This window comes from Pygoscelis adeliae, unplaced genomic scaffold (genome assembly GCF_000699105.1).
Source record: "Pygoscelis adeliae isolate BGI_AS28 unplaced genomic scaffold, ASM69910v1 Scaffold392, whole genome shotgun sequence".
NCBI lineage: Eukaryota > Metazoa > Chordata > Aves > Sphenisciformes > Spheniscidae > Pygoscelis > Pygoscelis adeliae.
In genome coordinates, this window is record NW_008824293.1 from 346,403 (window position 1) to 372,597 (window position 26,195).

Below are 26,195 nucleotides of genomic sequence, written 5' to 3' on the forward strand. Positions count from 1 at the left end.
ACTGGTTAATTGCACGAGTCTTCGTATTTTCCAACGTATCTATTTCAAGACTGCGAATTCTAAGTTTTCCCCTTGTTTTGGCAAACTATTTGCATATTACGTTTGTGTTCATAGTTTTTCCAGGACTGTAAACAAATTAAAGAAATTAAATTGTTATTTTATGAATCAATACAATAAAGGTATTTTTATTTACATAAATGTTACATTGTTACTGTGTGGATACATGTGAATTATGTGCTATATCAATAAAATCTGAACACTTACTTGTACCATTCTCTAATAATTTAGCTGTGGAGTTTGATTTACGGAAAGCCACTAACAAAATTGCACTAGAGGATTTCATTTTATATAGTGGATACACTTTTTTTCCTTTAAAGCCACTTAGAGATTGTTAATTTCTAACATACAACGGGGATCTGAAACCCCTGGGAAGTTTGACTTCTTCAGCAGGAACTCAGCCCTCCAGTGAGCACCCAGGTGAGAGGCCCTTTTGTCAGAACTTCTGCTCGCCTCCGAGATCAAGCGCTCTGCACGTTTGCAGTCCGTGCAGGCAGCATCGGCAGCACCCAGCGCCGCACCTTTACGCGTCATCAACATAGCAGCATGTTCTCACAGTCGTCCATCGCGGATACACGACTGTAGCTGACAAGTCTTTCACAGTGACCGCAACTTCAGTTTTGTGTAACCCCCAAGTACGACCCCTTGCAAACCGAAACCCCTTGGAAGTTCTGCAAGACGGGTTTGACTGCAGGTGTCTGCACTGATACCAGGAATTGCACTGCAAACATTCAAACGTAACCTGGATTTGACACAGTGTCAGTTATTTTCAACTCATGTACCTTAAGCAAACATTGCTGTTTTTCTATCACTGCTTGGGCAGCACAAAAGCAGCTTTGCCGAACACCACCTCCCAGAGCTGGAAGTTGATTCATTCAATTTTCCCCTCCGTACCCCACTGGTTATTCTGCCAGGAATTTCCCGAAGGTGCATATTGTTGGGAAGGGCAAAACTAAAGTATACGCTAAATGGAAAAAAGAACCAATAGATTTTCAACGCTGCTCCCATGACAGCGTAATAGTCAGTTCTCGATGATTTTCTTTCCACTATACAACCTTTTTTAGTGCAGTTAAAGTACAGCAAAAAAAAAAATTTGCTTTGGAAAAAAGCCAGTTTGTCCAGTCTGGTCCATATACAGTCCAAGTATGTGAAGCTATGGTCTGGGGAATGAAAGAGACTCATGCAGCCTCCTTGTCTTCTCAAATTTATTGCTAATTACTAGAAATTTAATCTAACCCACCACTTCTGGTTAAGCTCATTGTACTGCAGCTATCGTAAGTTTCTTTTAAGTATGGTAAAAAAAAGTCCACAGCTAAAAATCTTACAGGTTTGAATTAAAACCAGGATTATAGTAACTTCCCCCGGCTCATAAAGCCACTACCTTGAAAAGTGTGCAAACAGGATTAAGGATTAACACTTTCCTTTAGAGAAGAAACAAACAAGGCAGACAACAGAAGCAAGGTAGAACTGTCTATGGGAAATGGCTTTCGTATTTGGACAAGAGACCGTTCCGCAGTGTTAAAGAACTCCACACCTCCTTCGGCTACAAGGTCCGTCGGGATCTGTAGGAGCGGTTCTGAAACACTGGCTTAAATCAAAAACAAGAAAAGAAATGAAGGCATTAAAATTCAGGCAATGTTTCAAGAGTTGATCATCTGGCAACACGGCTGACAGGATGGGAACTTTAAAAATTAAGTGCAGCATCACAACCGGTGGAGTGCCCTTTGCGAGAGGCCCGTGTGTGTCAGTCAGTTTCCCAAAAAAAAACCCCAAACCTAAAAAGAAATAGTCACACAATCTTTTTGATGCTGTGACGTTTGAAACTGCCAGCACTTCGCTGCTTTTGCACTTGGCTTGCGGAGCCGTGGCGCATCCTCCCACTGTTGGAGTGTCCGGCGGTGGGCGAGAGCTCCACGTTCTCCTTGTCGATCCCTGGGGAAACACAAGGACCGAGGTTAACCTTGCCGCTTTGGCCATCCTGCAACTTAACGCTTTAAGGACAGCTTTTTCTGCGGACGCACAGGCCAGCTCGCCAGCCCCTGTGCAGAACAGCGGCAGGAACAAGCGACGGTGCCCTCTGGGCCAGGGAGGTGTCGGCAGAGCCCCGCCTGCCAGGGCGGGCCGTGGGGGACCCACCCGCGCTAGTGTCAACAGTCTGGATGAAGAGGGGACGTCGTGGTCCAAATACTGCTGAATTCTGCCATGCTGACAAGTGGTGGTTCATTCAAAACAGCGTCTGGCAACACAAACCAGCAGCAGTGCTGCCTGCCTGGGAAAGCGCTGCAGAACCTGGTCATGACGTCTTTTAAGAAAAGAATAACACATTATTTGTGGTCGCTTAACCCCAGTAGGCAGGTAAGCACCACACAGCCGCTCGCTCATTCCCCTCCACCCAGTGGGACAGGGGGAGAGGAAAGGAAGAGTGAAAGCAAGAAAACTTTCGTGTCCTGATTAAAATACAAAGTCTAGTTAAGTGAGGGATTTGTGGAAGATGAACGAAAGCAAAACAGAAGTGATGCAAAGGCAAACTCTCAGCACCCCCCATGGGTAGCCCAGCCGGCTCCCGGGCGGAAGATGGCTAACCTCCCCAGCGCCCCTCTTTATTGCTGAGCATCACGCTGTCTGGCACGGAGTAACCCTTTGGTGAGCTGGGGTCACCTGCCCGGCTGGGTCCCCTCCAGCCTACTGCCCACCCCCCGGCTATTCACCGGGAGGCTGAGTGAGGGTCACAGCAGGCTCTTCCCTGCGCAACGCTGCTCGGCACCGCTTTGGTCACAACTCTAAAACACGGCCCCATGCCAGCTGCTATGAAGAAAATCAACTCCACCCCAGCCAGGCCCAGAACACCATTTTAGCCAGATGTAACACAATCTTAACTGTCGATGATGTCTCACACATGACAAATGTGATACAGCTACTTCATTGCAGTATTCTAGTATGAAAAATAATTTTTGCAGGACCAGATGTACGACCCCGTCTCCAGTGAGAGCCCAGACTTTGACCAGATGAAACACCTCCACATGCTAAAGTGCGATGCCTGCTCACACAGCTCTGCGCGCTCACCTACACATAGCTTATCACATTTCAACAGGACTGTTCAAATAACCTTCCCCTCCTCCGTCCCCCCCTTAAAGTTGCAGATTGAATTTGCTGTTAGTTTAACTCCAGCAATAAAAGACAAAAATACCCTGATATATGGGCACTGGCTGATCTGTTTCAATCTATGCTACTTTCCTACAACAACATGAAAATAGACAGGGGTATGAACTGTTCACTGCCTTCACCTAGTCAGCTCTTAAAACAGAAATAGGAGTTTTATTTACTAGGGGAAATAGTACAGCTAAACATTCACACGGCAGATGAAGGGCTCCCCTACATCCTCAAAGCATTCGTACCAGCATCCGTACTCACTGAAAACACTCAAGTCTTCCAGGCCACAAAGCCCTTTCTGGCTGTAGTTTTGAGAAAACTGAGCAAATGAAAGAGTTTGACTCAAGTCTCTTCTGGCTTTTGCATTCTCTAGGGGGAAGAATTGTCAGGCTGTCAAATCTGTGGGCTTCTTCCAGCCAAAAATCAGACTGCTATTAAACGGGAATGGCGGAGTGAGGAAGGTTTGTTTCCGAACCTGCAGAATTCTGCTGCAATGGCAGAGCCTGATTCTTGCTACCAGAGAAGATTCGTGTGTATTCAAGTACCTAAAATTCCCCTCAACACTGAATCCTGGCTCACAAACAAAGATCACTAAAAATACATAACACAGAAATCAATGTTTGGAGGACTCTGTCTCATTGCCAGGAGGAATGAAAGGCTTAGCGGACTTATTTTACATGCAGCAGAAACAGCACTGATGCAGATATTCACTTGAAGAGTTAAGCGTCAAAGTGTAGGCACCAATTATAATGATTTAAACCCTGGCAAATTGAAAGTAAAAAAAAATAGATAAATCAACAATTAAGTTCTAACAAGGACAACTAAAGAAACAGTTTTCTAAGCAGGGTATTAACAGGAAGCGCACACAGAACAGGCGAGTCTGGAAATCTTTACGAGAACTGCTATTGCGTGAGGCAGGAGGAGGCTGATGGAGTGCAAGATGAGGATGAAACCAGACAGGCTTTATACCCAAGTGCATATACTTTTCTGAGAAGCTTTGGATGTTCTCTGCAGGACGAGGTAACTCTATTATGTTTTGCTAAAAGAATAACATCAAACAAACCTCAAAAATGAACGGCTTTAGTGTAAACTTCATGCCGACATGATGACAGCACACGAGAGCCTTGGGTTATGAGCCATGACTCTAACAGCTTTGGACACAGTCAGTAACTTGAAGATATAAAAGCTGAGGCTTCTGTTTGATACAGACATTCCACTCAATTATTACTTTTATGCTGACGCTACTATGAGTTAATCATTCCCATAGCAGTATCTTAGCGTAGCTGTCACATTATTTCTGCAACAAAATGAGTATGTTTGACGTGTGTTTAGCAACACTCTCAACACTTATGGTAGATGTGCGGCAATGGAATGAATAGCAGGAAGGGTGTTTTTATGCAAGAGGCTAAAAGTACAATCAGCAGCAAAAATTAGGACGTCTGACAGTGAGTAAAAAGGTTAGAACAAAATCCTACTGCTACAAATGACATCTCCCACAGTTATGTCTCACTCCTGTAAGAAACTGATTCTCACTGGCATTAGCAAGAATCAAGAACACGCTCCACGTTTCACATACGTACAGGGACAATTTCGAAACTCCAGCCAGAAGGTGGCTGCAGGCTACATCATCCTTCCTCTCCTTGTGTGGGTGTGAGCTTACAAAAACCACAAACTACGATGAGGATAGGAAGCAACCCACAGGTGTGAGCAACAAAACTCTTCTGCAGCTTTTTCTTATTTCTCCATACAGAAGCAGAAATCAAATGGCCTTGAGTACCCATTTTATTGAGCTTCTGTCTGCTGCAGTTTAGTCCAAAGAGCTCGTGCTCATTTTCCGGTGGTGTGTAACTGAAGTTAAAGCTGATTTCCTGTGAATCTAAAGAGCTCACATGAAACAGTTCTTCATTTTAGCTTAATACCTGCAGCAGAGTAATTTCACATACCGAGCATCCACTTCTCTATTACCAAATTTATCTCATTCTTAAGGATGTGATTGACTGTCGTTGCCTGCTCTATCATCAAATATTAGCATCACACAAGAAAAGCAACAGCTTAGCACTTATACTGAAGCCATTCCCGTGTCAAAAGGATCAGTAAACCACTTCTCATGCCACAAGCCCAACCCTACAGCAGATCAAGCAGTATTTCGTGCAAATATGATGAAAGTAGAGTGTACCTTGATGAGGAAGCTGCATGAAAACTGCAGATTTAGAGCAAGGCAGAGAAGCTTCACAGACACAGAATGAAAGAAAAAACGTAAGTGAATAATGTCCATGACAGGGGGAAGGGAGGGGAAAGGAGAAGAGATGATGATAGGCAAAACATTTACAAACAATGATCTCGCCCGGTTGTTTCCAGATGCAAGAAAAAAAAATTTCATGTATCTGCAACTTAATACATTTGTAACCATAATAAAAAACTCACTTGGTTGAAACTGCCTCTTTAACTCAGTGTGATGAAGTAACTCAGCACTGCTAAATACTTGATTTTCTTGTGCAGTAGTTCTCAAATCAGAGGAAGTGGATGATAGATCTGCATCCCTTATTAGTCCCATGGTTGTCTTGCTGTTTCAAGAAGTCCTGTGGCCTACCTTCATGTTCTATCATCCTTTCACCAGTGATTTTTACCTTGGCAGATATTAGGTCTTTCACTGCTTTCTCCCTCACTCTTGTCTCTACAGTGTAAATGTGCACAGCAATGACAACGCCATCACACACCTCTAGGCACAGTTAATGAGAATGCAAAATTCATGTATGCAGCTATGGAGCTGTATAAAGTGCCAGAAGACCAATTAAATTTTTAATACAATTAAACAGCTTAAAAAGCAAAGCATGTCTTATGCAAAGTTGCATGTTTTATGCAAAGTTGCACTGGTTAACATACCAGTTTAAACTAGGGAAATTGTTTGTTGATTAAAGTGGAGCAACATAATAAACGTGAGATGAAGGAGCAAAATTAAAAGCTCCACGTTGTGACCTGGTCCACAGTTTGAGAAAGCTGGAGATCACCCAAGCAAACCCCAAGTCTTTGTATTCAAATTGCTAGAATGAAGCTGGAAACACCTATAAAGGCTGATTCTTTACAAAGACGCCTCCAGTCTGGTTACACAAAAATGGAACCATTAGTAATCTTCTGGCCTTCATATCGGTCTTTTAAAATTTAATTTCCAAGCAAACCATGCACAGGGTGTCACAAAGGCATTATTACAGACCCACTAGGATCCTGAATCACGTAACAAGTTCACTACTTCCTAACCCCATTTGTGGAGATGGGCTCTTAACCAGCATTTGACAAAAGCCATCTAGTTGTAGAACACTTGGAAGAAGTTTCTGAAGGGCTGGATTAATTCCTTCCTCTTAGCTAACCAAGGAAGAAGGAATAGAAAGTGAGGCGTAAGGGAGGCAGACATTTACATAGCAAAATGCTTTTTTCGCTAGTAGAGGGCCTAATCCTGCATCATCACTTCATCCTTGCAAAAAGCACTGCTGGAGTTGCTACCAATTCTACGTTCTAAAGGGAAAGATGCTGCCCATAATGCACTTATTTTCACACTGACAGCAAGGTCTTTTTTTTCCCCCCCCCTTTAATTTTATCCTTCTCCCTGTTCTAGTATTACAGGTAATTCTTAGCTGAATGTTAAATAAGAAAGTTTCTATCGAACCACTTGCCTCTTCCATAATCTTGGTTCTTATCTGTACCTGCACTCTATTAGGAGTTTTTATACAGAAATATTTCTATATACAGGATAAATTGCGTGACGATACAATACAGCGGCTGCATTATATATTCATAACGTATAATGGCCATTGCAAAAAGTTAAGTGAAACAGCAGTCTCTCAAACTTCTTCAAACTCAACTTTCACCCACTCTTATTACCCAATTCAAAAGGGATTCCAGGACAGCACCAGCGAGTCCCTTTCAGGCCAATGCTCTTTCACTTGTTCTCGGGCAGGAATACAAAACAAGGAAACAACGGCTAAGGAGTGCTATTAATAAAGTAGCAGAGGAAGAGGTAACAATGTGGAAAATATGCTTCACGCTTTCTCTCCTCACTTGGGATAACATTATTTAATGTAATAAATCATCTTGAATTGGCAGTAAACTGGAAAGCAAATCCTGAATGAGTCTATTTAGACTGACAGGCATCTTAAAATATAATTCTGGAACACAGCACCAGTATATCAAGAAGGGGATCTCCCCAGATTTAAACAATTTAAGTTGACTTCTCATACTGGAAAAAAGCAAGTTGTAATCACTTTTCACTGCATGAAATAAAAAAAGAAATCACTCTTCCCAAATTACTCAAGCACAGAGCACAGTTTTACCTCTGTTGCACCTCTGCAATACTCATCATATTCAACAAAAAACACGCATAGCATCTGTGAGCAAACTGGTAATCTGGAAGACCAGAGTTCTTGACTACAGCTAAGTACAACTAAGCAGAGCTTATTTCAGGGCTAGCAGAAACCAGTAAACAACAGGAGAGTGAAAAAAACCAAAACACCTCTGTAAATACTATACCTAAGACCGAGTAGTTTCTAGCCTTGCATCAAGGTTAGAAACAAAGCAGAAATAAAAGGGTTCTTTGACTTCAGTGTTCAGAACTGCGATAGTTAAATCATCATTTAAGAAGTATCAAACAGTATAATTTTCATGACAAAGAAAAGTAAAGAATTTCCTCAATATGAGAGACACTAATCCAAAATCACTTCAGGAAGAGTCTTCATGCAGATTTCTTTGACATAAATTCCATTTTCTTCCTGTATTTAGTTTCCTCTAGCTTATGCTTCATCTGCTATACTGAATAATTTTACTCTTTTTTCATTTTTTCACCCTGAAAACCTATGCTGTTAAATTTAACCTCTGCATCTCCCTGTAATTCCCCTCTCCCCAAGCCAGAAGGAATTTAGTGGTTTTATCCATTTAATGCCTTTAATGACTGTTCTTTTCTTGAACGCCTTCATTTTATCATCAGCATGTTTCTGGCAATAAAATAGTCTGAACTGACCCAGTATTCCACACGTATCTACATGAACATTTTTTTCCTTCAAGGGAGAGTATGACCTCCATGTGATGCTGCCTATATGAGCATTGGCCTTAAATCATACAGTCAGCTGAAACCGAGTCAGCCCAGACACACTCTTCCACAGCACAGTTCTGGATTATTTTTCCTAATATGTGCCACCTTGTAGTGCCCAGACAGGTATTATTCTCCTTGCAAAATATCATGATTATATATTGATATTTACTAATTTTCAAGGCTCCGCTGTTACATATATTCCATATTAAGATGCAGCTGTTATTTGTTCTGATGCACTTAATGCTATTTCCTTCACGTATAATGACTCGGAAGACAGCTTTTGTGCTGGACAAAATCCAACATCTGAAATACAGTGTAATAGCTCAGTAAACAGCTTAATATTCATGTGGTTCACAAATGCAATGATGTTTGATGCATAAACGTATCCAAAGAGACAATGAGACTGAGTGTTTGTCTACAGAAACAGTAAATTCAATACATTTCCCTTACCTAGGTAGTACCAGAACAGCTACTGACCTGGGGAGTGCTGGGAAGTTGCGAGCGAGGTCATGGAATTGGAAAGGTTAAGGTTAGCAGTAATGCTAAGTTGGCTCTGCACTGCGGGAGGATATGGAGATGTGGGTGTCAGGAGAGATTCTTCACTGGTTTCTTCATCAATTCCAGGCAAATACGTGTCAATCAAGGCATCAAGAAACTTCACTATGAGCTCAGCATAGTCTGGGATTTGTGTTTGCTGTGGGTGATTGGGGGGGGGACACAACAAACAAACCATGATTGGTTCTTTTCTTCCTACTTTTCTGTCAATAGGAGCTTTGCCCCAGAACTCACTCTAATATCACACTGGTTTTGCCTGAAAATTTTAAAAAGCGTTCGATGTGAGTATCTGTAAAAACTGATTTGTACTCTTTTCCAGATTAATCTAAATGCACACATTAAAGACCGCTTATAGGTGTAATTTCAGTAGTGCATGGAAGCACAAAGTCAGGAAAGAGGGGCTGTTTCATTCACGAGGTGAACTGCCACAGCTGCCTGAACCCGACACGTTATTAAAAGCACTGCCTGTGCCCCCAAAGCCTAACAGCCCCAACACTGCCTGCTCTGCTCATCTCGTTCTTGTTACGATGACTAGAGGGAACAAATAGCAGTGCAGACGGTCAGTGCTCGATCTATTTGTTCTGTTGTAACAAAGTTTATCCTTATGGAATTGCCATTCTTAGCAAATTAATCCCTTACACTGTAAGACACATGTAATAAACTAAGACTTTCTGACTGATACCGTATGTCCAAGGCCCCTTAGTGAACCTGGGAGCAGTAAAAAGGTGCATTTACACACCTGACTGCTTTTACCCAACTTCGGTAATTTGACCTTCACGAGTCTATCAAAATTCCTGATGCAGGCTCGAAAATTGTTTTAGCTATAGAAGTGAGCCTTATATTACTAACTTGCTCATATAAATTCCATGACTTGTCATTTATCTGCCTCTTTCCTGGAGCACCAATGTGCTTTATACAGAAAATGAAGGCAAAACACTCACAAACTTATATATGGTGTACTGTTCTTACCTTAGAAAATGGGCCAGCAAACCTCCATAACCCATTAAATCCAAAACCTACAACAACAAATTGAACGTTACCACTAAAACACAGTTCTCAATTGACAGAAAACAACTAGAAAGTACACATAGCTCATCACTGGGATTTACTTAGGCATGGAAATGAAATATTTTGATTTGGCGATGCAACACTAAATGTTGTCCAAACCATGTATAAGGTATTATGGCATTTTAATTTGTATATGAAATACATAAGCTGTAAAAACCTTGAAATCTTACAACTGTCATGTGAGAAATTCTTGATGGTATTTTAAAAAGTAAATTTAGCATGTGAATATGCATCTCATTTTAAAAATTATGTCAACATTTAAGTTTTTCTCAACTGTCATCTGTTTCTTATGGATCTTCCTGGAAAGTTTTGGATTAAGGACCACAAAAAAATATTTAGGTTTTAAGTGTTTAAGTGTGACATGGAAGTGAGCTTGGGCACTGAAAAACAAACATTACTCTCTGGAATTTACCAACAATTAAGTCAATCCCTAACTTACAAGGTTAACTTAAAACTCACCATTTATCACCACCATTCATGTTTTGTATTTCTTTAAATTGGTTAGTGGAAACAGAATACTGAGTTTCAACTTCTTTTTACTCACGTAGATGGTGTCATACTTTTAATATTTGGTGCACAACTGCAGCAAGCAGTTTTAACATTCATGTCAGTACAGTTTTTTTAATAAGCGAACTCTTATTTTTACTAGGATATATGAAGTTGGAAAGATGGCACACAAGACTGACTGTTCTGTTAGGGTTGCAATAATTCTGAAACATTTTCAGTAGTAAATCTAACTTTTAAAATACAGCAGCTTAAAAAAAAAAAAAGGAAAATATTTACTCTGTAGATAAGAGGTTTGGTATTGGGGTGGAGACTCTTCATGGTAGACAACACTCTGAACAATCCCATGAATTGGATTCAACAAATTTGGATCCTGGCACAGCGATAAAAGGGTATTGATCTTGGAATCCAATAAATTATGCCTGAAGAAAAGAGAAGTGGCTTATTTTTTGTTCATTAAATAAAATAAATCTGCAGTTCCCAACTGACTTTAGCAAACGGCAGTTAAGGTGGGATTTTCAAAATCTCGGTCATTTTAGAAGTACAAAACTACTCCTGTATATGTTCAGTGTGGACTCTTATGATGGGTAACACTTTCAAAAAATTGTACTAACAATATAACCCATTAAAGCATCTACCTAGCACTTTAAATTGCAAATATTTTAATTATTTTCAATCAAAAAATTATTCACTGGATTTGTGGACATGTCAGAGCTGGAGTTTCAAAGCAGTTTTTTAAACTCGTGGGGCTACTGTCTCATTTGAGCTCCCTTGCAGAACTCATGCACGGGTTGTTTTGGTTTTGTTTTTGGTTTTTTAATACAAATGCCAGTTACTTGCAGTTGTGATTGGAATAGCTCACAGCACTTGGCTGTACTTTGGCCATTACTTTATAAAGCCAGAAAAAGGTAGCACTATTTCTAAGTCACACACAGGTCAGTTTTAAAAGTCTACTCATGTTAGTTTCTGATAGTTGGGTTTCCCTTACATATACTGACTCCAGCAAATACTACTTTTAACTGATATCTAAAGAAATACATCCAAAGAGTATCTTGAACTATGCTTTAAATCAGTTTTGATATGCACTTGGGGTACTAATTAAAAAAATCTGAGTCTGACTGGGGTGAAAATAATACGTAAGAGACAGTATATGTTGACTTGTATAGAAAGCTACATGAACATTTTAAAATGTAATTTGCTTCTCTGCAGTATCAAAGAAGCGATAAAGCCATGCTAAGTCCCTAGACTAGAGTAACGGCAGCAATGATGCCGTTGGCTGTACAGACAGGCTCCCTAGCAACAGCGATACAGAGTTCTCCCACGCTCTGCCAGCCTGCCTGAAAATCTGAGGCTGAAGAGTGCTTTTGAGGACCATCTGTAGCAGTGGTATCTGAGGATGCCTATTCTAGTAAGGACATTATATTCATTTAACACAGGGAAAAAGCACAATTCTCGAATTGCTATGGACATTTGTCTGAACAAGCCATGGACAGATCGCAGCTAGTAACCTACAAATGAGTAAGCATCTCACACATGCTTGTCCTGGTCCGGACACCTTTTAAAGGAAGGGCCAAGTACACAGTCGTCATAAACAGAGCTTTAGGTACTTACACAACAGGAAAGACCTTTGGGAAGACAACACTGGCTTCTGCTAAATACTCATACAGAATCCGCTGGTCAAACTCATCAGTAGTGTACTTCACTAACGTTGCCTGTCATAATGTAAAGGATTAAATTAGCATGCTTCTAATTTAATTTGAGTAATTATAGGCTTTTGCTGTTGTTGTAGTTTAAGGTTTTAAGATTTCTGAATAGCAGAAAACAGCATTACAAAAGATTAACTTATGCCCTCTTTGGACATGGAATCAAGTTATTTTATGTGTATGTGAGAAACAATAAAAACAGTTGGTAATAGCTTCTATTTTGGCAAAAAACATAGCTAGTCAGTTTTTGACAAAAGTGGGCAACTGAGTCTTTCTGAAGTATATCAGGAATGGTAACTGTATTGGTACATCTGAAGAAAGCACTATCATACTGTACACCTATATTACTAGTTAATTATTTTTAAACTGAATTATGCTGGGATTCCAACAATTTTCCCTTCTTAACTTTTTAAGTATAATATATTAATATCCTTTTATTATATAAAATTAGTTTGTGATAAAAATCTGCCGGGAAAAAGGGACAATTGTTGGACATGTTCTACAAAACAATACAGAATAATGAAAATTCAGTATTTGCTCTCAAAGAACATTTAAATACATTTCTAAAAGTGATTCCTAGAAAGTTTGAAGAACGGCAATAAAAGAATAGACTTGCAGATCACTGATTCTGATCCATATGAATTTAGAAACACTGCAAGGAACACATGCTTCTTTGGAAGATAAAAGAGTATCAGAAAATAACAGACAATACACAGAAAGAGGGCTTACAAGAACTGTAAGCAGCAGTGCCTGAATTTTTGGGTCAGTCAGAACTTCTTCATCTAGGAGGACATTCGACTCAGAAACAGAAACTTTTCGAAGATGTGGGTGTTGCTGCGGTGATATTCTCTGGGTTTCTGCCAGATAAAAAAGAGCAACTCATCCAAAGCAAAATAAACCCAAACCGAAATAGAATTAGCTCTTGCACAACAAATTCAGTCACACACAAACTTCAGAGTTCACCAGCCTTTTCATAAAGTATAAAAGCAACAACTATGCTGTAATACTAGCAGCGCTAGATCATTACATGGGATGTATTATCAAATGGTAAACAACAACCCCAATTTCCTATTCAGTGAAATACAGGCCCAGGGGTGGTAAGTACCGTACTCAGGGTCAGGCAGCAGACTGACATCAGATACAACAGAAAAACCCTGGTCTTGCATTGCAATTGGGGATGGGGGCACAGGAAGCAGATGTGGGAGAAGATGAAGAGAGGCATTCTAGGCATTGGGTCACGTTCCATCTCCTGTAGTAATTTGCAGCTAGGACTTATTAACTTATAAAAAGCCAAATTTTAGTTATTTCATTTCAGTCCTGTATGGAGTACTTTATAGCTGCCCCTTATTCTGCATCTGCAAACTGAGCAACTCTAACTCAAACCTCAGTTGCCAGTGATGTGGAAGACTGTACTCTCCAGAAGCCACTGTTAAGAAAGATATTTCTCCCTTACCTTGTAGTAACCTCAGCAAATAAACATTGAATTTAGAAATAATCCTTTGTATATATATACAAAGCATTTATAATTAGCATTATTCTTAAAACGTTAGTCCTGTTTCTCACCCATTTCATAATCATTTTCGGCTACTCTCCTCATTTTGGGAGGCGTTGTGATTCCAGATTCCATGTCTTGCCTTTTAGGAGCCTTTGTGTCCGATATCAAATGGTCAAAACTTTTCCTTGTACCTAAAAACAATTTATCAGGCAATTAAAAACATTAAACCTAAATCCATATTCTAACTATTTCTGATTTTCTGTCCAAGCTACTCTCCTATCTACAACGTATTGATCGGAATCTGGGGACATTTTCACCATTTTCAGGGATGGTAGAGAAAATACGATCACACCATGCCGCTCTCCATCACAGTTTCCAAAATGCTTCACAATACGTATGAGGAAAGCATGCAATTTATTCAAATATGTAAGCTGCGGGCATGCTATGGTTTCCTGGTCAACACATCACATCGAATAAACATGCCAAAATGTGATTACTGAAAAGGAAGCAGTAATAGGATTGTAATGAAAGAAATGCCCCTTTTCTTCCATATATACCATATAACGTAAAAGGGTAACCACAAGTTATGCAAAGCAACTCATCTTGTTTCTCTGATATTAAGACTTTGCTTGTGAACACGATGCACTGAGAAGCCATGAATAAAAATCAGATTGCTTCCAAAACATCTAAAATGTTTTGGGACCATCTCTTCTAGCATAAGATAGAGTATTCAATATAGTAGCTAAGCTAAGGTATTCAGCTTCTTGGTTTTGTTGAAAGAGGGCTGGTGGCAGAAAACTGGCACTATGACTCTTTAGTATCTGGAATATCTCCCTCCCCCCCCTTTTTTCTCCACTTCAACATGCACATTTTGAGTGTCACTCTCGCTTCCCCGCCCTTCGTGATCAAAATAAATAAGTTAGTCCTCTTCAACTGTGTTCTCTAATTTGTATTTTGTAGAAACTGCATTCCCTCTGAATCAGGAATAAGCACTTAAAGTCAGAATAAATACAGGTACAATTTTTCTCCAGTAACACTTCCTGAGGTATTCTATAGACAAATTAGTAAATTAGTTATCTTAATAACCTAGAAGCTTTTTAGTGTTCGCTTGTGAAGGCTGCCCCATATCCAAACTCATGGATTTTCGTGTTCGAGGGCTTATCTGTCCCACTGTCGGGTAACTGGCAGCCAGATGTCTGTCTGACCCCTTTGGTGATGACCATGGTTGATTTTCCTTTAGTGTCCTGAAAGTGCAGAGAAATTAAATTAAGAAAATCTTTAAAACTGTGCACATTTAGGCATAAATTTTTCAACTAGCCAAGCTAACATTTATTAAACCCATCTTTCCTAACAGGTTAATCTCCCAAAAATACAAGTTAAGAAATAGTAATTACTTTGCTTGCAAAAATGTTCGAGCTAGTGATAACTAACAATCTGATATGAATGTAATGATCAAGAGATAAAAAATAAAGCAATGAAAAGAACACAAGCAAATGAGCCTATGAGGCAAGATGAAAGGTATTTAATAATCAGCTACTCCATACTGGATGCTAAAAAGAGAGATATCGAGTAAAGTGCTCCCTGTTGAGAGAAACTGGCTCTCCATGTCACTTCTAGGTTGATTTCCTAGCTTATCTCTGTGGCTGCTTATAGACAAGACTATAAGGTGTCAAGATTTTCCAATGACACAAACCAAGTGATTACCTAGTACATGCCTTGAAGCTCCTAAAAGGACAAACTAAACTTTCATCTAAAATATAAATGAAAAATGAGGTGAAATTTGGTCTTGTAGAAAGAGGTTATCAAAGAGTTTAAGAACCTCCAAAGCAGTTAAGCTCTGAAATAGCTTTACAGATCTCAAAATTAAATGTATAGGAATCTGATACCCAAATTTTTCTGTGAATGTTGATCCCAGTATCACAGTGTAAGTAGCGTATTGGTCTGGAACCAATAACAGAACATTAACTTAGCTTTATGAATGTGGGTTTCAGTTTTCAATATACCACAGGTTACCTTTAGGTAACTTATTACAGTGAACAGACATTGAAATATGGATAACTTATCTAAAAGTTAGACAACCAACCTATAGCTAGTGTCACTGTGATGTATGGGATATGTATCCATAGGAACATTTTCCATTGAAACATCTGTCAATAAGAGAGACTTCCTATGTTTTAGACTGCAGCGACTTCGAACTTCCTCAGATACTGTCAGCAAAGCTAAAAATTCAAAGAAAGCTAACGTAAGTTTTCCACAGTAGGAATACATTGAAGAATGTAAGCAATATTCCATCAATTTAATTTTTTTACTTAATATGAAGACGACCATTGAGATGTAATTACACATTACCGAAACATACAGATTAAAAGTAGGTGATTTAAAAAGAATTATATTCCCCATCCAGTTACATGATTTAAACATTTGCCCTCACACGGTCACAATTTCTATTTCTAGACCACTAGAAATTTCAATGTTTAAGGCACGCACTTAAACCAAGAAACCTGCAGCCTCCCTGAAGTATTTTCAAAGTTGCACAGTAGGTCCTTGTGCTGGAAAGCCTTCAGTCCACAAAAAGCTTTAACTGATGTACCCCAGCCTAGCCCAGACTTGTCCATCTGCAGTTACAAGTTTCCTTTATGTTGGTACAATTTTATCAACCTAAAACCATAAGAATTCCCACAATAATCCATTCCTTTTCAGTTAGCACAAATTTAAAAGAATGTTTGTTTGTTTAATTTTACCTGCTAGGTAAGCCACACTCTGGGTGTTCACCTCAAACTTGTCACAGTTCCTATGTTTGTTAACCAGAGCTAGTAGTGTATGTAAAATCCTTACTGTTCTTGCTACAGTGGTAGGTGAAGGATGCCTGTACCCTAAGAAATGAGGTTAAGAAACCAAATACTGTATTTAATTTTAATGCATATTTATGAAGCATTAATTTTTTGAGAAGATTTATAAATATTTTTCGGCATGTTCTCAGGAAACTTCATGTAAAGGGTGAGGAAGCACAATGCTAACAGAAATTGCACATTTAAGACTAACAACTTCTGTCCCTCCCCCCCAAAGTCACATAATTTCAAATGCCTGTGCATATATTATATCTATTATCTCACAAATCAATCTTCTAAAAGAAACAGTGAGCCTGAACACAAGCAAACACACAGAGAAAGACAGCATTCTTGGACAAAGTAGTAAAGAACATGTCTACGGGAAACCCGGCAAAGTCCTTTAGTCAAAGAACATTTAATTCTGTATCTATTCTGTGATCCAAGTTACTTAAAATCCACCACCCATTCTTTCCCCGTAAGCCCTGGACTTGTTTTTATTTTTGAATTAAGAGTGTTCATCTAAAATGAACAGCAATATGCATTCTTACCTTTCAGGAGGTGTCCCACTAGTGCAAAGTTAAAGTTGGAGTTGAAATTTAGCCCAACAAAATGATCCATCTGCTTGCAGTGCCATTCGAGTGGCCTCCTGATCTCCATAAACACCTCTTCTGGGCTCTGACCCAGAAAAAACAAAATACAGGAGTACCTCATCACAAGTTACTCATCATATCTCAAGTTGGGTTTTTTTTGTTGTTTTTTTGTTTTTTGTTTTTTGTTTTTTAAAGTGACAAAACAGTAATTTTGATAGTTTACGTGACAATAGCGCAAACACTCTTGATTAGAACACATCTATACATTTCTGTTCCAGTTTAGAACAGAATAGCAAGAGCTTCATCTCTACATCTTAGTTTCACGGTTGATATAACACAAGTGAAACAATCTCTAACGCAAATTTCAGTTTTAGTTGCTTAACTACTGTCCATGAGGACACGGAATTTTTTTTTTCTTTTTTAACAGATCTAACTGCTTACATAAACGAAAGGTTAGTCACAGCTGACTGCTGACAGCTTACCTTATCATTGAATACTCGAAGGCTATCCAAGGTATGCAGATTCTGTTCAAGTAGTGCTGTACCTGCTGAGTACAAGTTTACTTCGTCTAGCTGCAGTACTGCCATAGCTACCCAAAAGAGGGCCTTGTGCATAGGAGAGTCCTAGAAGGAAAAAGAAAAAGCCACGATTTCACTTTCAAGTCAGTTCCTGTAAGTCAAAGACAAGTAAGACTGACACGTGGTTTTGCATATGCATTACTATCCTTCCTGTAGCAGGTTCTGTCTTCAACCATATCCATTCCGTCAATACAGATGTACATGTCAACTGTCGTCTTAATGCACTTAACGGGTGAACAGTAGAAAGCAAATGAATTTCAAGCCTTTCACCTCCCCTAAAGTCGTTCCTTCTCTCTTATATTCCTTCCCTTGCTCACAAAATGTCAGACTCATATTGCCCTACACCAGACTGAACAGAAATGTGTCTTCTGTTCTCAATTTGAATGCACATGTTGAAAATGGATTGCAATTCTGCACAGATAACTGGCCAGGCAATTTCTTCTCCAAATCAAAAAAGCACGCAGGAAGAATTGGCATTCAACAGATTCTGGGTCTCTTAAGCAGCAGATTTTTCAAGGCACAAGTTTTATTTACTAACAGTAAATATATGGGGCTCTTCATTAACAGCATACCCATTGGTATGCTGATCAAATAATGAACATGAAAGTAATGTATGGATGGCTACCTTAATACCAAATCAGGTAAGACGAACATTTATTACAAGCCATGATCTGAAAAGCATGTATTAACAATCAAACATTTGAAAGCAAAGACCGAAAATCTTTTGGAAAGCATTCCGACAGCCCGTGGTAGGGTCATTGCCTATATTGCTGTGGCCCAGTTTGATGAAGCAGAACAGCACATTCTAAACCATTTTTAAAGCCTTTGCACAGGTCCCACATAGAAACACCGGTGACGTATTTCCCATATGTAGTACTTTCGAGCATGAGTCATAGCAGTGAAGTGTGAACTTCAGATACCACAACGCTTACTTATATTTTTGAGATTATACCCATAATCATAATTTTCATTTACAAAATACGTTCTCTGTTTACTCTAAAAATCCAGTTGTTTACCTTATTAAGAAGAGGCTGCAGCTTGGTGAGTGCTATAACTGTAGCTTCTATTAGAACTTGGCTATTGTAATTATCAGGGCCTTTTAAACAGCTCTCAAGTCCCTTTTTGTAGGAAAAAAAGAGTAATTAAAACACAACCATAACTAGATTTTGCTTTGTAAAAAGATGATCAAAACTCTAAACAAGAATTGTTGCTCTCAACTAGTTTACAAAGCTTGAGCTCATTTTAAACCAATTCTCAAGGACTTTTACAAATGGAGATTTACACAGAAGTGATACATGTATTGCTGAAAGCAATTGCACAATGTGTATTAAGAAAAGTAAGCATGCAGGACAGGGTGCAAGAGTTAGAGAATAGCTCTTTTACAATTTGGATGCTGTTCAGTTAAAGTTTATGTCCATAAAACTCTAATAAAATGCTGAAAGGAAACATATTCAGCACACTGTTTACTTGCTACAGAACACAACCGTCTTTAGAAAATATGGAACATCATTACCAAGCCAGGCAGTCGGTTTCAAAATTTTCTTATGTAAATGCCCTGCTCTTTATTGTATTTACTTACAACACGTTAGATTATTAACGTCCTTTAAAAAACAGTTGTGAATCATGTGCATGCAGCTAAATACCTTAACAGAAAATTTTGCTTTTATTTAAGTACTGACTTCTGGATCAATCTCAGTGTCTCAAATTTTAAACTCAATATTGAAAACTACTGTTACTCTAGAAGTCGCAACACTGATGAAACTTATTGCCACCAAATCGATTTAAGGTATATGGGTCTATTACCTTGCTAAGAATTCGGATTATTTGTTTTATTTGTCCATGAGAGACACGTTTACTTATACAGCCAAAGACAACAAGTGCTCTTGGCTGCAGGGATGGGTTATATTGGAATGCAAACCTGTGAAGAAACAGAGTACAGTATATTAAACAAACAAACAACAAATAGGCTGTATAACGAGAAGTTGAAAATTCTAAATATACTACACAGGCGGGCAGGGATTATATTTTGAGATCTACAACATACTTTTGAGCTAGTTCAGTCCACTGGTCCAGCCACTTGCATGTTGGAATATCCCTCATACAAGCCTAAAAAGAATTATATTGTTTGAATACATGTAACATTAAGAAAAAGTCTTTTTAAAATTCAGAATGTGCAGGTTTTTTAGTTCTCAGAAGTCAGCCACTTAACTATGTATTACCACATCATGGGAGGTACATCTCACTACACTGCTTGCCCGTAGAAAGTGTAAGCAGTGCCATTTTCCCTTGTGGATAATTTGTTTTGTTTTGAACCACATACCTCCATGATCTCCAGCAAAGCTTCAGTAACAGTTTCCAACGAAGTCAGTGCGAAAGTCTCCCTTTCATAGGAACCAGGTGAAAACGACCTGTCTCGATAGCTGGATCGGAACGCTATGACCGCGGCTGATTTCACTTTGCTGATTCCAAACAGCAAATAAAATTTGGGCAGAGAGAACTCAGTCAAGCTCAGCCTTAAAACTTGCTTGGTCTCCTCTGTTGAAAAATTTTTACATATTAAATTTAAACTACTGAAATCCAATCCATATTTTCAACACTTAGGCTCACCCTCCCATGAATACAAAAGTAGATAATAATCCTGTATGTCACTTTGCACATTCCAATACTGTTTTCTTTGCTACTCCTCCCAGAGTATGCCACAAGAACTGTGGTCTGTTGCATAGACTGTTGAAACCAGTCACCAGGAAGATGCATTCTAAAAACAGGTAGAAAGAAACTTGTTTAAAGATGTGGTTCCGTGAGACTTCTCCTCACATTGGTTCAGAAAATGGAAACCTGGAGAGCTCCTGCTTTGAAATACCAACAGTACTGTAAGTTCAAACTGCAGTCAAATTCTGCTTTTGGCTCTGGCACTAAAATGAAGAAAGCCACTTAAATCAGAAGATGACGGCCCTGCTACTAGCACTAAGTATTTTTACAATTCTGAACTTTCATTTCATTTCAGTGTACTTCAAATTCATTGTTTGAACAGGAAGGCTTGCCCTTCTCTCTGTGCATCAAAGCTTTTCTTTATACATATATATGTGTGTGTCTGTGCATATTCACACATTCACTCTGTCGATATACATAGATATAAAATGAGCTTTCAGATACTTAAAAAAAAGACAAGATTACATAAACCTTTAATTTTTTTCTGCACAAAATCTAGCATGGTTTTATACTGTACTTCTGTGGTAAGAAGTGACAGCTACATATTTGCTAATACTAATTATTTTAGGACTGCTAAAATAAAGCAGTATGCAAAAATACCTGTTTTAACAGTAGAGTTTCACAATTCCCTTATGTAATTGATATTTTTGTTACCACATTATGCAATCATTCAGAAGATGCACATCAGCCAGTTTTAGCACAGACGTATTTTCTCCTTTCTCTGCATTACAGGAACTTACTGGTACTTTCTTCTCTTTCTCTAAAATCCGTTATACAAACAATTTACATTATGCACCTGCTCTAAACCAGATAGTCATTTTTTAATTCCATACTCATTTGTTGTAGATCATATCCTCATTCTGGTTTGTACACAAGCTGAATTACAACATGGTATTTTCAAACTCTCAGAATAAAGAGAGAAAGACAACTCAAATATTTCTTAAACAAGCTAAGGAGCGATCAGCTTAATTGAAAATCTGAAAAAAACTTACCACTAAAGTGAAGCTGTGAACAAGTGCAAAGAGAATGAATGATGTTGATGACGAGACCATGAGTGGAAGCTCTGAGAGAAAGGGGACCAGTGGCCACCAATAAAGTAACTACGTGAAAGAGGTAGGGGAGATGTGCTGCCACATCCAGAGAATTGTTAAAGGAGAGCATCAGCATGTAACGTGCTAGAATAGCAATATCATCCCACATCAGGTGCTGTTCCAGTGTAGGAGTTGGAGACAGACAAGTCTTGTCAATTATTTTACACATCCTTCCAATCACCTGAAAAGAGAGCAACCATTTTGTTTTACTCAAACGAAGAGCACAGCTCAAAGTTTCATTAAAAACCATTACAATTTAACATTGGAATTATTCTATGGCGTGGAACCTATTTTATCATCGTTTTTGCATTATTGCCCGTACTGAGTTATCAGAAAGCATCTCAGTGTCACATTATTATGTAAGTTGAAATTATTATACAAAAGGAACTTAAGACAAAGAAAGAACTCACTTTGCTTGAAACCAGTTTTACGTTTCCAGAAGCAAGCGCTACGGCTGTGTCTGCCATAACCTCAGCTTTTATAGACCCTAAGCCCCCTGTGGCACTCGTTTTGATGAAACTGTCCAGCACTACATCAAGGAGATCTGTTATCTGTTAGACGAAAAAAAAAAATCTTCTTTATCAGTCAGATTAACTTTATTTTTCCACAGTAAACTACCATTTAAATAAGCAATCATTCATTTTTTTTAGTTGAAGATGCATAACTACCATAAATTGAAGCATCAGTTTTACTGATTCGTTATCCTTTTGGAAAAAAGTCTAATGTAAATATTAGAAGTATAAAGATTAATTCCATCAGGCCTTACTCCAGATCAAAGTGCTTCAGAACTGTGGAGAAACTATAATTTAATTTGTATTATTTTTATTTCTTTTTCCATTTTAAAGTATAACTATTCATAAAATGCTGAACCTAGTAAGAAGACACTGGATTTGAAGTGGGGGGAAAAAAAACATACTTCCAAGAAAATAAGCAAGATCTCATCTGTCAAAGATTTTGCTTAGAGCACTAGCCATGCATGAATACAGCTACAAGTAAAACAAGTTTCTTCTCACATTAAAAAAAAAAAGACATTTCATATATGCAGGCAAGAATAAAATCTGTCCAAGTGTACAGAGAACTCTAAATATAACATGCAGGCTAAGATTAATGTTATTTCAGTATTGGTTCAAATTCAGCTCTCATTATATTATGAAAATTGGCTGAAATTCTGGGTCAACTAAGTCAATGATAAAACTTCCACTGACTGCTGTGGAGTATTTAATCTTTTCATTTTGTGTTCTCCATATTTACCTGTCAACAGACTTTCATACGGCACATAATAGTCATATTGCTCTCAATGTGATTTAAGCTTTCAAAATACATTGGTTTTGGTTTTTTTTGCCAATTGGACCAAGCAAGAAAATGCACTCATGCATCCATCTGACAGTTCTCCCACATTCTCCAAGAGCAGCTTTGTGATGCTGGGCTGCATCAGTTTGGATGACAGTTAAAAAAAATAAAAATAGTATGACAATGAGGAAGTTGATACAAAGCTTGTGAGCAAGCCTGGTCACGGCAAGTAAAGCTGGTCTCGTTTGTCTAGACACCTCCTTCATGAATGGCATATATGACGTCAGCTTTATTGTTTTCATCTTCTTCACTTTGCAGGGAGGATGAGGACAGAATTTGGCTAAGTGTTAAGCTCATGATCAACAGGAGGATTGATATTCTATTGATTGTAATCAAAATGCATCTGTTTCAAAAGTGCAAACAGAAAAAAAAAGCAGCATTCTTTCAATGCCACGTGCCTAACACACCTCTGAATGCTAGTACTTTGTTCTTTCCATTCAGTACCCGTACATTCAGTGGTTTTGATGAAATAATTTCTACTAATCGAAATAACTACTACTAATACCAAAGACACTTATTTTTCAATTCACAGTGGGGCCAGGAACACATTCCTAGAAGCCAGAGTTCATTAATGATTTTATGAAGTATTTTATAGAATGGAAACTTTAGAAGAACTTGCACACTACTCTCCATACAGCTAATGAACTTAGGTCATGTCGAGATCCATATTATTTTTCTGCATTAACATTTAAGTGGTTAAAAACTCTATAATCTGCTTATAAACAAATTGCAATAAATTATGCAGATTTGTACCTGTCCAAGACTTCCCCATATCTTAGCTTGAATGGAAGGATACATCTGTTTTTCATTTATTGTCATTGTTATAAGCTTATCAAGAATAGCAGTGACTCGCTGGCGCTTAGCATCATCATTGTGTTTACAGAATCGGACCAGATTGGACAGCCAGGGAGTCATATACTCCAGACAAAGATGTTTCAGTTCAATACCTGAAATAAAAATTCACCTTGTAACACAGAATCAGCACTGGTCTCTATTTATAATAATTATTTGTGAGCACTTTTCCTTTCAGTTTTATTGTTGAAAATAATTACTATCAGAGCTGAGCAAATAATACTGGGCAAACAGACAAGCTTCAAAAAGAAACATACTCTAATAATGACATCCAAGAAACATCTGTAGGAATCTGGCAAGGAGATGTTGACATTTTAATATCTTATTAAAAGATGTGACATAAAGATGTGTACAATCAGTATTAGGTGGGACTACTTAAGATAATTGCTTTTTCATCTTGAGAATCTGTTTATTCTCAACAGCTTCCAACAGTAAAGTCAGAGCTGTATTATGCCTGGAAAAAAAAGCATGACAAAAGTAGTGCAACAGAACCAGTTTTACAATTGAGAGATATAATCAATCTGAAAAGATTAATTTTGATATGACTAAAGAACCCTGTAACTCTTCTGTGTACGTATATTCTAGAGTTCAAATCTTCACTATCATGGACCTCAAATTTTGATTTTTGTTCTGCAATATTCTCTACTTCTGGTGAATTAGTAACAGCCCAATAGAAATCTATCCAAAGTACTCACTGTACAAAACTATCAACAGTGATATGAAACAAATAACTTGTATTGTGATCTCTCTGAATGAACGTAATCCTCTAAATGAATGAGATGTTAAAACAAGTTTTACTAGACATTAATTTCAAAGTTTAAAAAGGCAGTTGCCTTTTTTTTTTTTAAATCTACTTTATGAGAAAGGAAAGGGCACATTCAAATGTGAAAAGTAATGTTTTTGCTCCAACAGATGCCATTCCAGTTTGTGAAACTGCCTGGTTTCAGAGTATTGCATAACTTGATTGTTAAGAAACAGATAAATGGATCATCTTGAAAACAGCTGAAACAGCTCTAAGAAGCATTTGCAATTTAAACTTATCATGACTTAGTAAGATGAGGAAGCTTAATTGACTAAGCTAGACAGTTACCAACTTAAATCTGTTCAAATTCATGGTTAGCATTAAGGAATACTAGTGTTACTTACTAGATTTGCTAAATCCAGAAATACACTCTTCCAAGAACTCTAAGGTAAGGTGTGGTTCGTTAGCTGCAAGAGTCTTACTAATAGATACAATAAATAGTGTGTTGTTGGCAGGAATACACAGACCTGAAGTTTCCAGTAACTGGCCCTCAATCTTTAAATTAAAGGTACAGGTTAAGGCACATAGAAGATTATAGGCAGCAGACCTGTAACAAAGCAAGCAACGTGACTTGTAATTGTTTTCTTGTACATTTTAAAATATATGCATTACACCAAGGCATCACAGTAGTAGTACTGACATTTTAAAAATTAAATCAATACTGCTATAGAAGAGATTACATTTAAATCCTGAACTTTTTCCCTGCACCAGTTAAGATTCAGGCAACAACATTTGCCTTGGAGAAATGAAAGAAACTACTCCTCCACTTGCTTTAAACAATTTTGGATGAGGTTAGAGAGTATGCTTGAAGGACTTTGTACTGGACTTCTCAGACAGGCCTTTGGTGCCAGGAAATTCTAAATATTTCCAGGTGCACCTGAGCTGCTGGGAGAGAGACCGCCAAGGGCCCCAGAGGTTGCCATTGAGCCAGTAACCCTTCTGAGGTAGTCCTTTCAGACAAGATCCAAGAGCCTGCTCTAAGAGGTACAGCTCCCACGTTATTAAACAGCAAGTTCAACACCACGAAAATCAAATGTATCTAATAAACATATATTGCAAAGCATAAGTATTTCTCTTCATAAAGAGAAATTAAGCTTCCTATATGCCTTCAGTTACCCTGACAGTATGTATGCCTTTCTTCACTTACAGAAAACCCAATCTTTCTTTATATTAAAAAGTACATTTTATTGAGTAGTGGTGACAGAAAAATTGTTTTGTTCAAGACAGATTTGTTAACACTAAGAAAACCTTGGAAAGAATTCACATTTTTGACCAAAGTTGATATTAATTTAAAAGATCTGTACCGCAAACTGGGGTCCGAGCTTCCCAGGTTGAGCAGCGCTATGTTCAGTAGTGTTCCAGGGACATCCTTAGGACGAATTTTAGTATGCTGTGGGATGGAGTCTGGTTGTGACAGCTCCCACCGTGTCCGTATATGAATGATGGACCTAACGATGGCTTCACACTCCTGATGCATGAAGGTGAGTGGTGTGCCTTGGTTGGCAATGGTTAAGGTAAACTGGTTCTCATCAACAAGACATATTTCCTCAATTTCAGAGGCATAGTATATATCATTTAAAAACACTGTTTGTCCCAGGACTCTTGTTCGTTCCGCTGACGTCACCTGCACAGCTGTCGACCCAACCTGAGAAAGAGAACAGAAAAATGGTTCAGTGCCTATTGTTAACAATACAGAGAGAGAAAAGTCTGACACTTCTACTTTTATAAAGATAAATGTATGAAATTTTATAATTCCTAAAGAGGCATACTAATAAGTTGTGAT

The 26,195-nt window shown here is 38.3% G+C and overlaps 1 protein-coding gene across 1 annotated transcript in view; it reads right to left on the minus strand.

The window, feature by feature from the left end:
* Positions 1-8: 8 nt before the first annotated feature.
* The window catches only part of NF1 (neurofibromin 1), a 111,026-nt gene continuing 84,839 nt past the window's right edge, over positions 9-26,195 (minus strand). The window contains exons 38-58 of the mRNA XM_009318826.1: positions 25,717-26,057; positions 24,757-24,959; positions 23,512-23,705; positions 21,819-21,959; positions 21,310-21,589; positions 19,929-20,143; positions 19,653-19,714; positions 19,412-19,526; positions 18,625-18,726; positions 17,513-17,653; positions 16,989-17,115; positions 16,354-16,485; positions 15,696-15,831; positions 14,699-14,856; positions 13,681-13,803; positions 12,847-12,974; positions 12,026-12,126; positions 10,694-10,836; positions 9,812-9,858; positions 8,765-8,981; positions 9-1,989 (exon numbers count right to left, since the gene is read on the minus strand). Of these exons, the coding sequence (XP_009317101.1) occupies positions 1,847-1,989; positions 8,765-8,981; positions 9,812-9,858; positions 10,694-10,836; positions 12,026-12,126; positions 12,847-12,974; positions 13,681-13,803; positions 14,699-14,856; positions 15,696-15,831; positions 16,354-16,485; positions 16,989-17,115; positions 17,513-17,653; positions 18,625-18,726; positions 19,412-19,526; positions 19,653-19,714; positions 19,929-20,143; positions 21,310-21,589; positions 21,819-21,959; positions 23,512-23,705; positions 24,757-24,959; positions 25,717-26,057 (3,249 nt within the window). The 3' untranslated portion in view covers positions 9-1,846. The remainder of the gene's footprint in view (positions 1,990-8,764; positions 8,982-9,811; positions 9,859-10,693; positions 10,837-12,025; positions 12,127-12,846; positions 12,975-13,680; positions 13,804-14,698; positions 14,857-15,695; positions 15,832-16,353; positions 16,486-16,988; positions 17,116-17,512; positions 17,654-18,624; positions 18,727-19,411; positions 19,527-19,652; positions 19,715-19,928; positions 20,144-21,309; positions 21,590-21,818; positions 21,960-23,511; positions 23,706-24,756; positions 24,960-25,716; positions 26,058-26,195) is intronic.